The sequence below is a fragment of the Varanus komodoensis genome, unplaced genomic scaffold (assembly GCF_004798865.1).
Source record: "Varanus komodoensis strain SLA01 unplaced genomic scaffold, ASM479886v1 scaffold8, whole genome shotgun sequence".
NCBI classification, from domain to species: domain Eukaryota; kingdom Metazoa; phylum Chordata; class Lepidosauria; order Squamata; family Varanidae; genus Varanus; species Varanus komodoensis.
Genome location: NW_025336481.1, coordinates 8,117,783 through 8,131,755, shown reverse-complemented (window position 1 = coordinate 8,131,755; position 13,973 = coordinate 8,117,783). Strand labels below are relative to the sequence as shown.

The following is a 13,973-nucleotide window of genomic DNA, read 5'->3' as shown; positions in this document are numbered from 1 at the left end:
TGAACACTTTGGCACCTGTCTCTAGAGGAAGGAGCGCTGTGGAACCAGTTCTGCACTCTGCGCCCCTAATTGGGCCAGCCTGCAGCTGTAGCGATGGGCCCTTGGGTCCATTTCCTCAGGAGGCAGGTGCGCTCCTTCAGAGAGACTACCCATTTCCAAGTCTCCTCCCTCTGGATGTTTATGTCCATCTTCTCCTTCATTCCCACAGGCAGGGAGACTGGGCCCATGGGTATCCTTGAACTACTTTCTTCCAGAGCAGGCTCAAACCGGTACTGAGAGATTGAGCCTGCAGGTGCAGGCCTGTTCATTCTAACAACAAGAATGTTATCAGTGTTTATCTTCTGAGCCTTGTCGGGTTCAGGCAAGTCCCCATCATCCTCCAACTATCAGTCCCACCAGAACAGTTTCTCATGCGTGCCTGGGAATCTCGCCCAAGCGTGTGCACAAGACACATGATGTTAACAATTTATATGTATGTGTGTATGTTTTGCTTAATGAATTCCCATGCCACTTTTTTGTTTTTGTTGTTGTTATGGCTGTATTGCAAATAAAAACATTTTTAAAGAGTTGGGAAATACACATCTCAGATTGACAGCTGATTGGTGCTAAGAACAGAAGAGGCTAAGACCAAAGGAACTGCAGGACCAGATGGGAAACCCTGCAAGACATAAGAGTGCAGTGCAGAATTTTCCAATCTTACTCTAAAGCACTACAGATGTTCACATTGGTGCTAATATGCATTCGCCCCTGGAACGTGTCAACAAAACAAAGGCTGGAACAACTGAGCTTAGTCTCCCTATCCTAGAATACCTGTTCACAGAGCCTCAAAGGCAGAGGCCTTCTTCTTATGGAGCAGAAAACCTTTGTCAGGGCTGAACCACTTCAAATTAAAGGTGGATGCTCACAAGACTGACTGTTCCTCCCTACCAAGATATACCCTGCACATACCAGAAAGGAAGCTAAGCTTGAATCATTATTTCCTGTGTGCAGGAAATTTTGTGGCACAAAGGAGCAATCCAATCATGTGAACTCCAATTGTGGTCTATGGTGGTAAAGCGGAAGCATGGGTTTTCCGTCACAGTGAGGACCACAAGTCATTATTTCCCCCTTCCCAAAGTCTAATAATTGCTGCTCCCTCCCTGTGATGTGAATCACAAAAAATCCTTCCTTGCTGAGGTCTATGTAGTTCATTATGGCCCGCCCAAGATCACAACTATGCAGATGTCAAAGGTATTAAGAGTACAGCACAAACATGATTCAAGAATGCCAATATGCCACATATTACATCAAGGTGCATTTCTTTATCCAAAATGCTTCTTGACGACAGACACTATACTAGTCCTACACAGAGGCATAAATACTCAAAATATCTTGCTCATGCTTACTATGACCAAAACAAGTCTTCTCAATTCGCTTTGGATTCAATATTCGGAGGCAGAGGGGAAGAAAGATCAACCTACTCTGTGGCTCACTTCCTTCAACTCACTCTGTAGGCACTGTTGTCAAACCACCTGCACTGATTTCTCTCCCATGTCCTTTGCATCTTAATAGGAAATATGCAGGTACTTAATGAAGAAGATTAAGAATCTGACTGCTTACTAGAATCACAGTCAAGAATGGCTTGACTAGTCATGCATTATTCTTCATCATTGAATGTGTGTGCTTTCACTGCATCCATGTGCACAGTCTAACTGCTCTTTAGCTAATCCTATCTGAAGCACAAATTATGGTATAAAAAGTCATTACAGCTATTTCCTTGCTTCTTGCATAGGTTTCATCTAGTGCACCAAACTTTTCTATTATCTGCATCACCAGTAAATACTTAATGCAAGAGTACATTCTCCGCGTTTCAAGGTTATATTTTTACATTGCTAGCATCTTAAAACTAAATTGGAGTTACACATCTCTCTCAACCTTCCCAAAATGAAGACCACAGTTCAAAATCTGCCTCAAGTCCGGGAAAAATCCATCCTCAAGGGGAAAAGAATCTACAGTCTTTAGCTCTTGATGGAACAGACCTGACAGGTTATTCCATTGCATCATGACCATTTGAAATATATGCAACTATATGAAAGTTTTGGAATCCTCCTTTCTGAACCTTCTCTCCAAATTTTGTTGTTATGCACCATCAAGTCGTCTCTGACTTAAGACAACCTATGAATGAAAGTCCTCCAGAACATCCTATCCATGACATCTCTGCTTAACTTCCTGATGGAGTCAGTTCATCTCTTATCTGGTCTTCCTTTTCTTCTTCTACCTTCAACTGCCCCTACTATGATTGCCTTCTCCAGGAAGTCTTGCCTTCTTATGATGTGTCCAAAGTAGGACAGCCCCCGTTTCGTCATATTTGCTTCTAGAGAAAGTTCTGGCTTGATTTGATCTAGGACCCTGTTGTTTATCTTTCTGCCAATCCAGGGCATAAATGGACTCTACTCAGTATAAAAAAACAGATAGGATACCTCTTGTAGTTGGAGTAGTAAGAGAAGTATGGTTTATAATAGCATGTTAATTGACATTTGATCCATTTTTGTCATGCCAAATTGACCTTAAGAGGAAACTCAAAATTAAAAATCAGTAAGAAAACATTCATATGGCAGAGCTGGATGCTTACACAGATTTTTACATCTGATCAATTAGTGGGATGTGATAATAACTTTCTGTCATTTTCTACCTTTTGGGCTAATTATGACTTGCCTGCCATGGCTGAATGGCATGAATTCAGTTGAAATATATATTAAAATCAAGACTTGGTCCTGCAGTTTTCCTGCTTTAGAGTCTCCTTCACTTTAAGAATTGTCAGAAGCTGATCAGACATAACAACCTATATTATAAATAGGTTGTATAAATACTTATTGTCAGTGAATAAACATGAAACATTGACTCTTGAGCAAGAATAGAAAAATGAATTAGATTGGTCCTGGTGCCACAACATATTTTCTATAAATGTACAGCTAAGTTGGCTAACTGTTGGTGGTGTGATACAACTAATCCTTCCTTCACCCATATATTCTGATAATGCCCCCATTTGGGAAGTGGCTAAAATATGTAAAAAAATTGTACTAGAAAATTCTTTAATACGTACAGATGTACACATTTTACTATCTACTAACTTAGAGACTAACACAAGACCAATCTAGATGAATTTTCTGTACCTTTGCAACAGCTAAACATTGGAAGGATAAAAGCCACCCTCAATAATGCAATGGACTGAGAGTATTTAGATCCATCTAAATGTATGTTTATATGAACAGATAAATACAGGGACATTTGGTTTGCCTTTGTTGAAACTTCTGTGTCACTATTTCTACCCGCAGTAGCATATTTCCTTATATACATGTAATAAATGAGAGTATATACCCAAATTGTAATTATTGTAAGTGATATACTTAATACACAATGAAGATTATTCTTTTTCCATTTTTTATTATTATTATCCTAATTATTATTACTGGTTTTGTTGTGGCTTTTAAAAATTCACAATAAAATTAAAATCTCAAATCCCCCTATGATTCTTCCCAAATTTTACAATAGAATAGAGAAACAGAGATCATTATTAACCATTTTAACCATGACACTTGTATGTAACGTCTTTACTGAAACTTCTTTTCTTTCAATTTCTCAACTGAACTGAGAAAGGGGCAGGGGGTTCTTCTTACCTTCAAGAAAGGCACGAGGTAAGGTTGAGGTGATGAATTAAGTTCCTGGTACAACCTGCTGGTGAAATCTTCTGCTCCGATTTTTCCATCCTGCAAAGTACATTTCAGATTCCTATCTTTAGATAATCAGCTACAGATATTAAGGCATAAACATACTAGCAGATATCTGCCCATGTAAGTCACTGGTTAGGTTAAAGGCACAATCATATTAAAATTTAGACAGAAAAGGGCCTACAGCTCCCAGCATAACTGGCTGGGGCTTGCTGGATGTTACAGGCCTGTTTTTGTCTAAACTTGCACACAATTACAACTTTAAAAGCTAACTTTTATTTAAGACATATTTCAAAGGATCAGCTGCGAATCAAACATAAAAATATGAACCTCATCTCTACTAGCAAGTCCAGCCAAATATGTCACATCTTCTCTTTATACTCACACAAACATGATTCCCCTCCCATTTCTTTTTTATGTAAGAGGACAATATGCCTCCTACTTTTGCTTCAGAATAAATCACAGTTCCATGCTATGTTTGGACTCAAGGAATTGTGGTTTGTTCCAACTGAAACCACAGTTTCAGGGGGGAAATCTAAGGTTAAACTGTGGTTTTAAATCTTGGTTTCTTAGGTAACTTTGGTGAAAACAAGCCACAGTTCACTGAACTTGGATTCAATGCAAATATGTGGCTTGTTCTACAATGGAAGTGGAAGCTCTCACTTGCCTCTTCTTGTACACAAATGAAGCAGAAAGAAGCTTGTCAGAGCACATCCCAAATTATCCATACTTCAACTTAGGTGATCATCTGAATTATTCTGGTGTTTGTCTTACCAGCAAGTTCTGGACTAGTTCTTTCACATTAGCTGCAGTCTCAGTAGACTGCTTTCCGGCAGAGGCCAGTTTTATTAACGTAGAGAGAAAATTCTTGCATTTCTTCACATTTTCCATGGTTTCCTGTTGGATGGAAAAGTAGAAACAAAAAAATGAGGAAACATTCTTAAAAGTGAATTGTATTTGAATATTGGCAGTCCAGATATTTCTACTCTTGCTTTAGAGTAAGGACAATTGATATGTTTCATATATTTCAATCCAAGTGGACCATACTCAAAGAGCAAATGCCAGTGTGGTGGAGTGGCTGAGAGTGCAGAACTGGGACTAAGCAGGTCTGGGTTCTAATTCCTACTCAACCGTAGAGCTCACTGGGTGACTTTGGGCCAATCATAGAGGCTCAGCCCAACCAATCTCACAAGACTGAAATAAGGCTGAGCAGGGGGGAGGAGTTATGCAAATCACCGAGTTGCTTGGTGGGGGGGGAAGCAGGATATAAACAGAATAAATAAATAAATCTCTGACCAAGTGCTCTAGAATCCAGATCACGTATACCATAAAGCAATACTATCATTCAAACATTTTTTTGATCAGATGTTACGGATGTTCCGTGCATATACAGAAACACACATATAATGCACATTGAGAAAGGGTTCACTTCCTAAGAATCCCAAGCTTTTTTTTTTTTAATGAATTGTGTTTCTGGTCCTTATTACCACAAAAATCAGCCTAATGGTGAGAGGGCAATGAATCCTAGAGGCTAAATAAGTTTCCGCTAGTTAAGGGTGGACTGAGGTGATAAGGTTTCAGAGTGTTACATGGCTTTTTGCCCCCCCAGCACTACTAGGAACAAAAACAGGCCATGTGCAATTTGCATATTAGATACAGGTCATAAAATCCAGCTTTTAATAGTTCAAAGATAGATTATTTTGCTGTAGAACTTTTATTCATTTCATTTATACAGCATGCACAGAGCCCAGTAACATTGACTGTAATTCCCACAACCATTTACAGAATTATAGCATAACCCAGTCTGGCAGTTTCATACATGTAAGGTATATCATGGACAGAAACACTGCCAAGTGCCGTCCTCAGTAAGCACCAAACTGATCGTTTATTAGGTGGAAATGAACGGATTTTTCTCTTGGGGAGCTGGAAAGAATTGGCCTTTGACTAGCAGCAAAGAATCATCTGGTTCTTACTGTGGCCACGTTCGAGGTCGCTGCAGCTCCTTGCACTGTCCTCTGAGGCGTTCCAGTCTGCACAGCAGTTGCTGTTCCTAATGCTGTCGTTTGCGCAGGGCTACTCAGAACAATCTGAGGCTGCAACAAGCACAAGTATTAGATGATTATACAGAGAGTCATAAATAGAGGGAAAATGCATTGTTCTCAGAGTGTCCTTCACAACAGTGCAAAACATGGACCAAAAAAAGAAATACCTGCTCTACAATCCATTTGACATAGTTTAATTAAATGACCACCAGGTGGCACAAAGCCCTGTATATTCAAAACTGGAAACTCTGGAAGTTGATTTTAGCAAAACACATGCTTTCTTTAAAGGTAGAAGGCAGTAGAACATCATGCAAAGACATAAAGGCGAAGGTCTATAGCCCTGCTGGAATGGTTGCATAGACCATTTCACTTCTGCTTCTTAAGAATTGATTTTTATGCGGTCTAATTCAATAGGGATGTTGTGTGCATGAACAGAACAAGCATAAGAGATTAATGAGGGAGTCTTTTGTTTACACGCTGCATTGGTAGCACAAGAGGGTAACACCCAATCAATGAAGGACAAGGAGAAATTCCAATAACAGGTACAAATGGAAATGTATTGAATGAGTTTCAAGTTGTTAAAAGCGCTACTTCAAGAGGTGGGAGAGGATGACTTAAACATCTTCTTTAGAAGTGTAGTCCCTACAGAAAAAAAAATCTCTTCAATGTTTCTGACTGTCCAGTGGCTATCAACACAAAAAACTGGCAGAGAACATGCCACAAATTAATTATTCGTTTATTATATCCCAAAGATTATCAAACTTCAGGGAAATCTAAAACAAGTTGTCTTTCATGGACAACATCCATGTACACTGCAGAAGTTTCTGAGATGTTATTAGAGATCCACATTTGGTTTGCATGGGATACCAGCCGGATCCACGGTGTCTATCTTTTGCTCAGTATACTCTAGAAAGTGCTCAGCAATCCTGTGAGTCAGGGTCCATGGAGAAAAAGGTTATCGACAGCTATTTGTCAGGACGGCTGTATATTACCTCCAGTAACAGCAGCAGTATGCCTTTTAATGCTAGTTGCTGGGGTACACAGGCAAGACGGTACTGTTATGCTACGTCCTACTTGTGGCCTTTTCATGAGTATCTGGTGGCCATGATAAAGATGCAGAAATCAGGGTGTTCACAGTTGCGGATGGCCGATCTGATTGTTTCACATGTCCCTTTGCTGTTCCCATAAAAATGAAGGCTGCCCTCACTGCACCATGGTACTCCACTAATCATCCACTTCAGCATTAGAAGGTGTGTGTGCCAGTTTCAAAACTCACCTGAACTACAGGCGGCCTCTGTAACGTTGTTGTGGGTTGTACAGTTGTCTGTGCCTGAGACACTTGTTTGATTATAGTGGTTGGTGCCACCTGCCGTGCAATTATAGGTGTTCCAGGAGCCTGTGAAAAAGAATCCCAGGTACATTCACAGAAAAGCAGCTACACAGAAATAAGTTTGCATTCTAAATTGCATGCACAAGATAAAGAGGAAAAACCCTACATTTTATAAAACTCAGCATAAATTTTAACTTTTCACACTTGTTTTGATTCCTCCATCCTTCAAAGCGAGTCCACAACCTGACAAGCACAGTCATGACTTTAGCCTGTTCAACAATTCAGCACGTGAAATTTTGCCTGGACTTTTCAACTATATTAAAAGAAAGACCTTTCATACAAAAACAAGTTCATAGCTTATACAATCACACAGAACATTACAAAAATGAGTTAAAATCTAAAGGCCGCTTTGGGGCAGAATTCCAGTGGTCAGATGATGGGACTTTGGTGTCCTGTACAACTTTTGCAAAAGCTGAACGAGCATCATTTCTTTTTAAAATTAAACTTTTTTCCCCTTCAGATGGCAAGAGATCAAATATTAAGAAGGAGGCTGTCCAGAAGAAAAAAGGGACAAGAAGAAAGACATAGGGAAGAACTTCAAAGGGACAGGAAAACTGCAAGAATGAATGTGCAATTATGTGACAGACACATAATAGTTAAACCCTTTCTTGCAGGTCTCTAGTACTGTCATAAAGTCACAGGACTCATAATTATCCTGATCTTCAAAATTAATATGACAAGTTAGCTCTTTGTAAGAGATCCTGTTAAAGGGAATCAAATGCAGTACATAACTTGATAAAAGTTTGGCTTTGATCATCTGTGTTACTGTTACATTCTAAAATTAAACATCAGAAAAGATTCAAGGAGAGGAGGCAATTTCCCTTCTGCATATGGAATGACACTGTCGAACTTATGTCACAGCCATGAACTCAGCTAGAAATTTTGGGAAAGGGCGGAGATTCTGAAATTACATTATTACAAATTGCTTCAGAATGTCCTATTTGATACCCAAGGCAGAATCTAATAGTTTGGGGGCCAAATCAGATATTAACAGAAAGTCACCAACAGGTGTTGTTCTTGTTAGTAAAGAGAGTCATGTAAGGGGTCAATGATGCACATGGTGGTGGAGGGGAGAATGCTGATTTATTTATGAAATCTATACCCAGTCCTTCAATGGCAAATTGCCATTCTTTTAACATCTTACAAAAGGATAAAAATATAATTATTACAAATACATTTAAGACAACAAAAGAATAAAAACTCACAGCAACACAAAAGAATTAGTAACCTGAAAAGTTATCAGCATTTTTTAAAAAGCTGGTAAAACAGGAAAGACTCATGTCTTGCACCAAAATGCTTAACCATTTCCATACAGGGCATTTTCCTATGCATAACTGCACTCACATTTCCCAGACTGCTCTCTTGCTTGTCCCATAGAAGAAATACATCTGCTTGCGTCTGGGGACAATTTTGAGCAGAACAACCAAAAAGGAAATAGTCAATAAACACCTGTCCTCCCCTACACTAGTTTTCCACTAAGCCTGATTTTATTTTTAAAAACAAAGAAAAATACATTACTAGACTGCTGTATGCACCACGCAGTATCTACTTTAGGTATCAGTCAAAATTCCTGGAAATCTCATGTTTCCTTCTGAACTGTTCTAAAGCAAAAATCACTCATTAAATTCATGCCAATTTTACATGCTTAGTCATCAACTATCACATAGTAAAGACTGATTCTGAGAGTGACATTACCATGAATTTGACTTGCACCAAACTACTGAAATGTGGGTCAAGATCTATAGAAGTCTGCAGTAGACCTCAGCTTGAATTTTAAAGAAGAGCAAGAAAGAGTGAGAAAGGGGCAATAAGTCTAGTCCAAAGAGTTCTGTATTTAAATTCCAAGCAAGAGTTGGGAGTGTTTAGTATAAACTCAGTTCCAATAGCTGAGCTGGAATTTTTCATACTGTGACCATCAGCTTATCCTACACAGGCCCTCAATGCCTGTGTGCACACGCATGCATGTACAGGGACAGACACAGGCGTGCACGCACACACAGGTACACACGTGTGTGTGCACACACACAGAAACAGAAAGGCAGACCAGACACTGCCCCTTTCCTTGGCAGTCCTCCACAATATGGAAAACTGAGCACTATGTTCAGTTATGGAAATAATTATACAAGTCTATTAAGCAAGACATGGTACATCTGGGTCACTTAGCTCAGCTATGGAACTGAGCTTTTGGCGGCAGCCTGAGAATTTTGGGGCACTTGCAAGACAACGGCCAAGGCTCTAGGGTAGAAAGAAAATGTGAAGGGCAGAAACGGGTACTGCTTTAGGTTCCAGGAAAGTTCTGCTCCTTTCAGGAATATTCAGGCTATATCTAAGGAAGAGTTGGGAAAAGCATAGCACCTAACCCCTGAAACAGAAGAGTGGTGGCGGCTAGATAATCCTGCCAGAGAACAAGCGCAGAATGGCAACAGACCAAGGGCACAGAATGCATTGTGGTGCATATATCAGGGGAAATAACTGCTATGAGGCTCAAACTTTTGCAGGCAGCCAGCTGAAATGCCCTCAAATGTTTTATTGTTTTTTAAGAGTTTGTTTTTACTTACATTTCTCAGTGAACTGACCTGCACAGTCGAGAGCTGGACCGGAGAAGCACTGGTAGGTGTGGCAGGGCGAGGAGTCATGGTGGTTTGAGGCTGGGACTGTGCATGTGCTTGGGCCTGCATCTGCGCTAAAGTGTGTTGAGGGATCATCAATAACTGGCCATTCTCGCTACGCACAAGGACCATACCTAAGAAGAAGAAGTAGAAGAAAGAAACCATCCGTTAGGAAAAGCTTAGGAAATAGTTATTCCAGACACAAAGGCAAAAAAAGATGCAACTTAGCTGTGATTCTCTGAGAAAAAATGTTTGTATCTAAGAGTAAGTCAATTACTCTTAGATACAACCAGCTGCCTTTCAGCTGCTTTAGATGGCAACTCCTAGGACTCCTGAACACGAGCCATTCTGGGTGAGGCCAACAGGAGTCAAAGTTCATAACATGGAGCTTACCAGCTTGGGAAAGGCTGAAGTAGACATTACGGGGTCCACTGGTATGACTCATTATAAGGAAGCCTCATTCAGCGCAAAGGACAAAAGGAGCTGCTTCTTCTTTGTATTTCACTTTTTAACTTGAAGCAATGTGGAATTTAGTTAGGTATTTAAATATATAGTTTGCCATATCCTGATTCCTCAGAACATGTTAAAATAATGCAATGCAGAGTCAAATTCAAGTAAACTAAAAGAGATTAAAAACCATTCCCAAGACCACCAGATCAATTCTGAGGGACAGTTCTTATAGTGACAGCAGAAGATATTTCTACAGCGAAGCTTTTGCTGCAGCCAGCTGACCTTAGCCTACCAGTTATTCCTGTCAACATTCAGCAGGAGCCTCAGGCCCCTCAAAATCTTAACTGCTCTTTTCCCATTCTGAACTAGATAATACAACACATAAGGGCCTTTTCAACAAGCTCTCCACATGTCCTTACAATAATGCCTGTAAGCAGGAGAACTGAGGAAGAGAGCAGAACTGGCAAGACAAGTCAACTGATTTTTCTTAAAGAAATAGCAGCACACATAACAATGGCAGAACCCAAGCTGGGAAGTTGTAGTACACTGACAGTGCACATGTTAGGGTCGCCCCCTTCCCACAATACACAGAAAAGCACATGAAGGGACCTGCTGCATAGCTATAATTCATCCACAAGCTTAAATGCATTTATGAGCACCCATTTATATCTGAGATTACTAAGTGCATCTTTAATATTTTGCAACTTATCACATTTGTATCCCACCCCTGCTCCAAGAAGCTCAAGGCAGTATATATGCAAGTTATCACCTCTGAATCACAACCTGTTTGAGGCAGTTTCAACGGAAGGATGACTCAGATGTCCCAAAGGGCTTATTTTCCCCCATAAGGACAAAAGAACAGCCATGCTGGATCAGATGAATGGTCTATCCAGTCCACCAGTCTATTCGTATAGTGGCAAACCAGCCGCCTACTGGATCCCTCCAGCAGGATGAATCCAAGAATTCTGCCTGCCCAAGCATCTCAACAGCCTGTCTACACAGGCATGCTGCCTCAGAGAATGCAGTATGAAATAGCCAGCAAAGCTAGGAGCTACTGATAGCCTTCTCATCCATGCATTTGGCTGAGCTCCTTTTAAAGCCATCCATATGGGTGGCCATCACTGCATCCTGTGCCAGTGATTCCACAGTTTAACTGTGTGCTGTGCGAAGACCAACTTCCTTTGGTCTGTCCTGAATCTCCTACCATAAGCTCCATGGGATGACCCTAGGTTCTTGTATTGTGGGAGAAGGAGAGAAATGCCTCTCTTCCCACTTTCTCCGCACCATGAATAATTTTAAACACCTCTATCATGTCTCCCCTGACTCACCCTTTTTCTAAGTTACACTATCTCAGTTATTGTAACAGTTCCTCTTAGAAGAGTTGCTCTGACTCCTTGATATTTTAGTTGCCTTTCTCTGCATGTTTTCCAACTCCGTAAGGTTTTTTTCAGGTAAAGTGAACAGTACTGCACACCATATTCAAAGTGCACCAAAGATTTGCATAGGGAGAGTAAAATCTAGACACTGTAATTTTCTATTCCTTTCCTAAATATGCATAACATAAATTTTGCCATTTTCACAGGAGTTTTGTATTCGGTCACCATTTTTATTGAGCTGTCCGCTGCCACCCCAAGATTCCTTTCATGATCGGACACTGCTGGATCAGATCCTATTAGCCTATAACTGAAGTCTGGATTTTTTTTTTTTTTTGCTCCCAAGGGATTTGAATCCAGATCTCCCTAGGCCAAACCCAAGATTCTGTTCACCATACCATGCTGGCTTTATTTAATTAGCTTATTAGATATTCTACTTTGTTCTTATTACAAACTCCAAGTGACTTACATAATTAGTTTCCTCCTGGTCTCAATCTTATCCCTACAACAGCAACCCTGTGAGGTAGGATGGGCTGAGATTGGCCCAAAGTCACCCAGTTGGTTCCATGGCCAAGTGGGGACTAGAACCCAGATTGCCTGAGTACCAGTCCTCCACCCTTAACCACTACACCACACTATCTCTCACTGGCTTTAATACTGATACAGTTACTTACCTTGACAAATTGCCCAGCTTTCCTTCATGTTACACCTTTTTGAATAACAGAAGGAAAAACCTGCTATTAAGCACAATTTCGATTTGAGCAGCCTTAAACACTGCCACCCAATTAAACACAGCTTTAGTCAGGAATGAGAGCACAAATTGTCTAACTTCTAAATTAATTTTCCATAACACATTTAGTCACAAAAGTGGTTATAAAAACCATAACTGTCCTCCAGTGCATCTGGTAACAGACGGTGCAGTACTGAATTACATCCCAAAAGAAAAATAAAATGGAAGCAAATAAGGCAAACATTCCCTGCTCGACCACACATATCTACACTCATAACCCATTGTAACACCTATGATGGGGAGAATCTTGAAAAAACTAAACTAGCATGCACTGGTCTCAACTTTGTAAGAAGAAGTAGAGCACAGAAAATTGATCATATGCAGGGTACAATCCTAGGTACCCTCAGACTGAAAAATGTGCTACAAACTGGCTATGCTGCTATATGCTACGCTGGCTATGGAAGGCTCGGAATTGTAAGCCTTCTTTCTGTTTGCACAGAATTTCACTTTTAGTCAAGTATGCATCCGCTATCACTCATGAAATTAGATATGGCTAGTTCAGACATGCACATTCATCAACTGCTCACTTACAGGTATGACTCAACCATGACATTTCAGCCCCATAAGTTCACACATTCAGCCACGAGTAGTTGCTCAGAACATGGGTCCTGAACAGGATTGTCTGTTTTCCTGGCAGAGAATCTGCTTAAATGGGGAAACCAGATATGTGACACCGAATCTGTTATCATACATCATGCCCCAGCATCTTTCCAGCAACAAGCCCTGCACAGGCACAGAGCCCATGTGTGTGATGTACAGAGACCATGAAGTAATACGGTTCCCAGAGACAGACATCAGTGTACCAAGACCAGAATGAGCCCTGGGCCCTTGGGTGAAGGCACTGCCTTTGAGGCATAGGCAGAAGATGGGGTGCCCCCTGGAGTGCTGGCACCTGAAGTGGCAGACAAGTAGGGCTTCTGTGAGAAGAAAGACACTCAGAAGAAAGCTACTCCAGGGTTAGGCTCTGGCCAGGCTTGAAAGCACTGCAGCTGAGATGTTAAAGGAGTTTAGCAAACTCTGTCACGATAAGCCTTCAGTTATCTGCCTAAGCCAGTACCGAAAACAGTGCTGTTCTTCAGCTCCACTGCCTGATTTCCCAGACCTTGCCTTGATGCCTGATACTCTGTGCTAATTGGGCTTGACTCTGCTCTTGGACTATGTAATGTATCTAGCAACTTAACCATGCTGTTTAACCCTTGCTGCTCCCTTACTGGACTAAGACCTGGGTGCTTGACTGTTAGCTTGTTTTATGACCTTACTTTTTGGACTGATCCATAGCTTGGGGTCTGCTTCAGTCAAAACAGGGCATCATGAGGAACTCCGCTCTCACTTTTCAAAATGTTTTGCCCTTATTTATTTATTTAAACATTTTTATGCCGCCCCATTCGCCAAAGCCTCGGGGCGGCTTACAACAATAAATTAAATAATTATAATCATAAATTAAAAATGTAAACATAAGAATAAAGTACAACCATACAATATAAAATAAGCCGCCCTGGCCAGATAAAATTCAATAATATTAACATTTAAAATGCCACTTAAATAAAATGTCTTTGTCTGGTGCCAAAAAACAAATAACGACGGTGCCAGGCGGACCTCCTGGGGAGCGCAT

At 40.6% G+C, this 13,973-nt stretch overlaps 1 protein-coding gene across 2 annotated transcripts in view; it reads right to left on the bottom strand.

Moving 5' to 3' along the window:
* TAF4 (TATA-box binding protein associated factor 4) overlaps window positions 1–13,973 on the bottom strand; it is a 90,125-nt gene that overhangs the window by 28,400 nt on the left and 47,752 nt on the right. Inside the window, exons 3-7 of one of the 2 annotated variants that reach the window (XM_044455107.1) lie at window positions 9,698–9,882; window positions 7,026–7,145; window positions 5,681–5,800; window positions 4,482–4,604; window positions 3,657–3,746 (exon numbers count right to left, since the gene is read on the bottom strand). In XM_044455107.1, the coding sequence (XP_044311042.1) occupies window positions 3,657–3,746; window positions 4,482–4,604; window positions 5,681–5,800; window positions 7,026–7,145; window positions 9,698–9,882 (638 nt within the window). The remainder of the gene's footprint in view (window positions 1–3,656; window positions 3,747–4,481; window positions 4,605–5,680; window positions 5,801–7,025; window positions 7,146–9,697; window positions 9,883–13,973) is intronic. The other variant, XM_044455108.1, reaches the window with a different exon arrangement.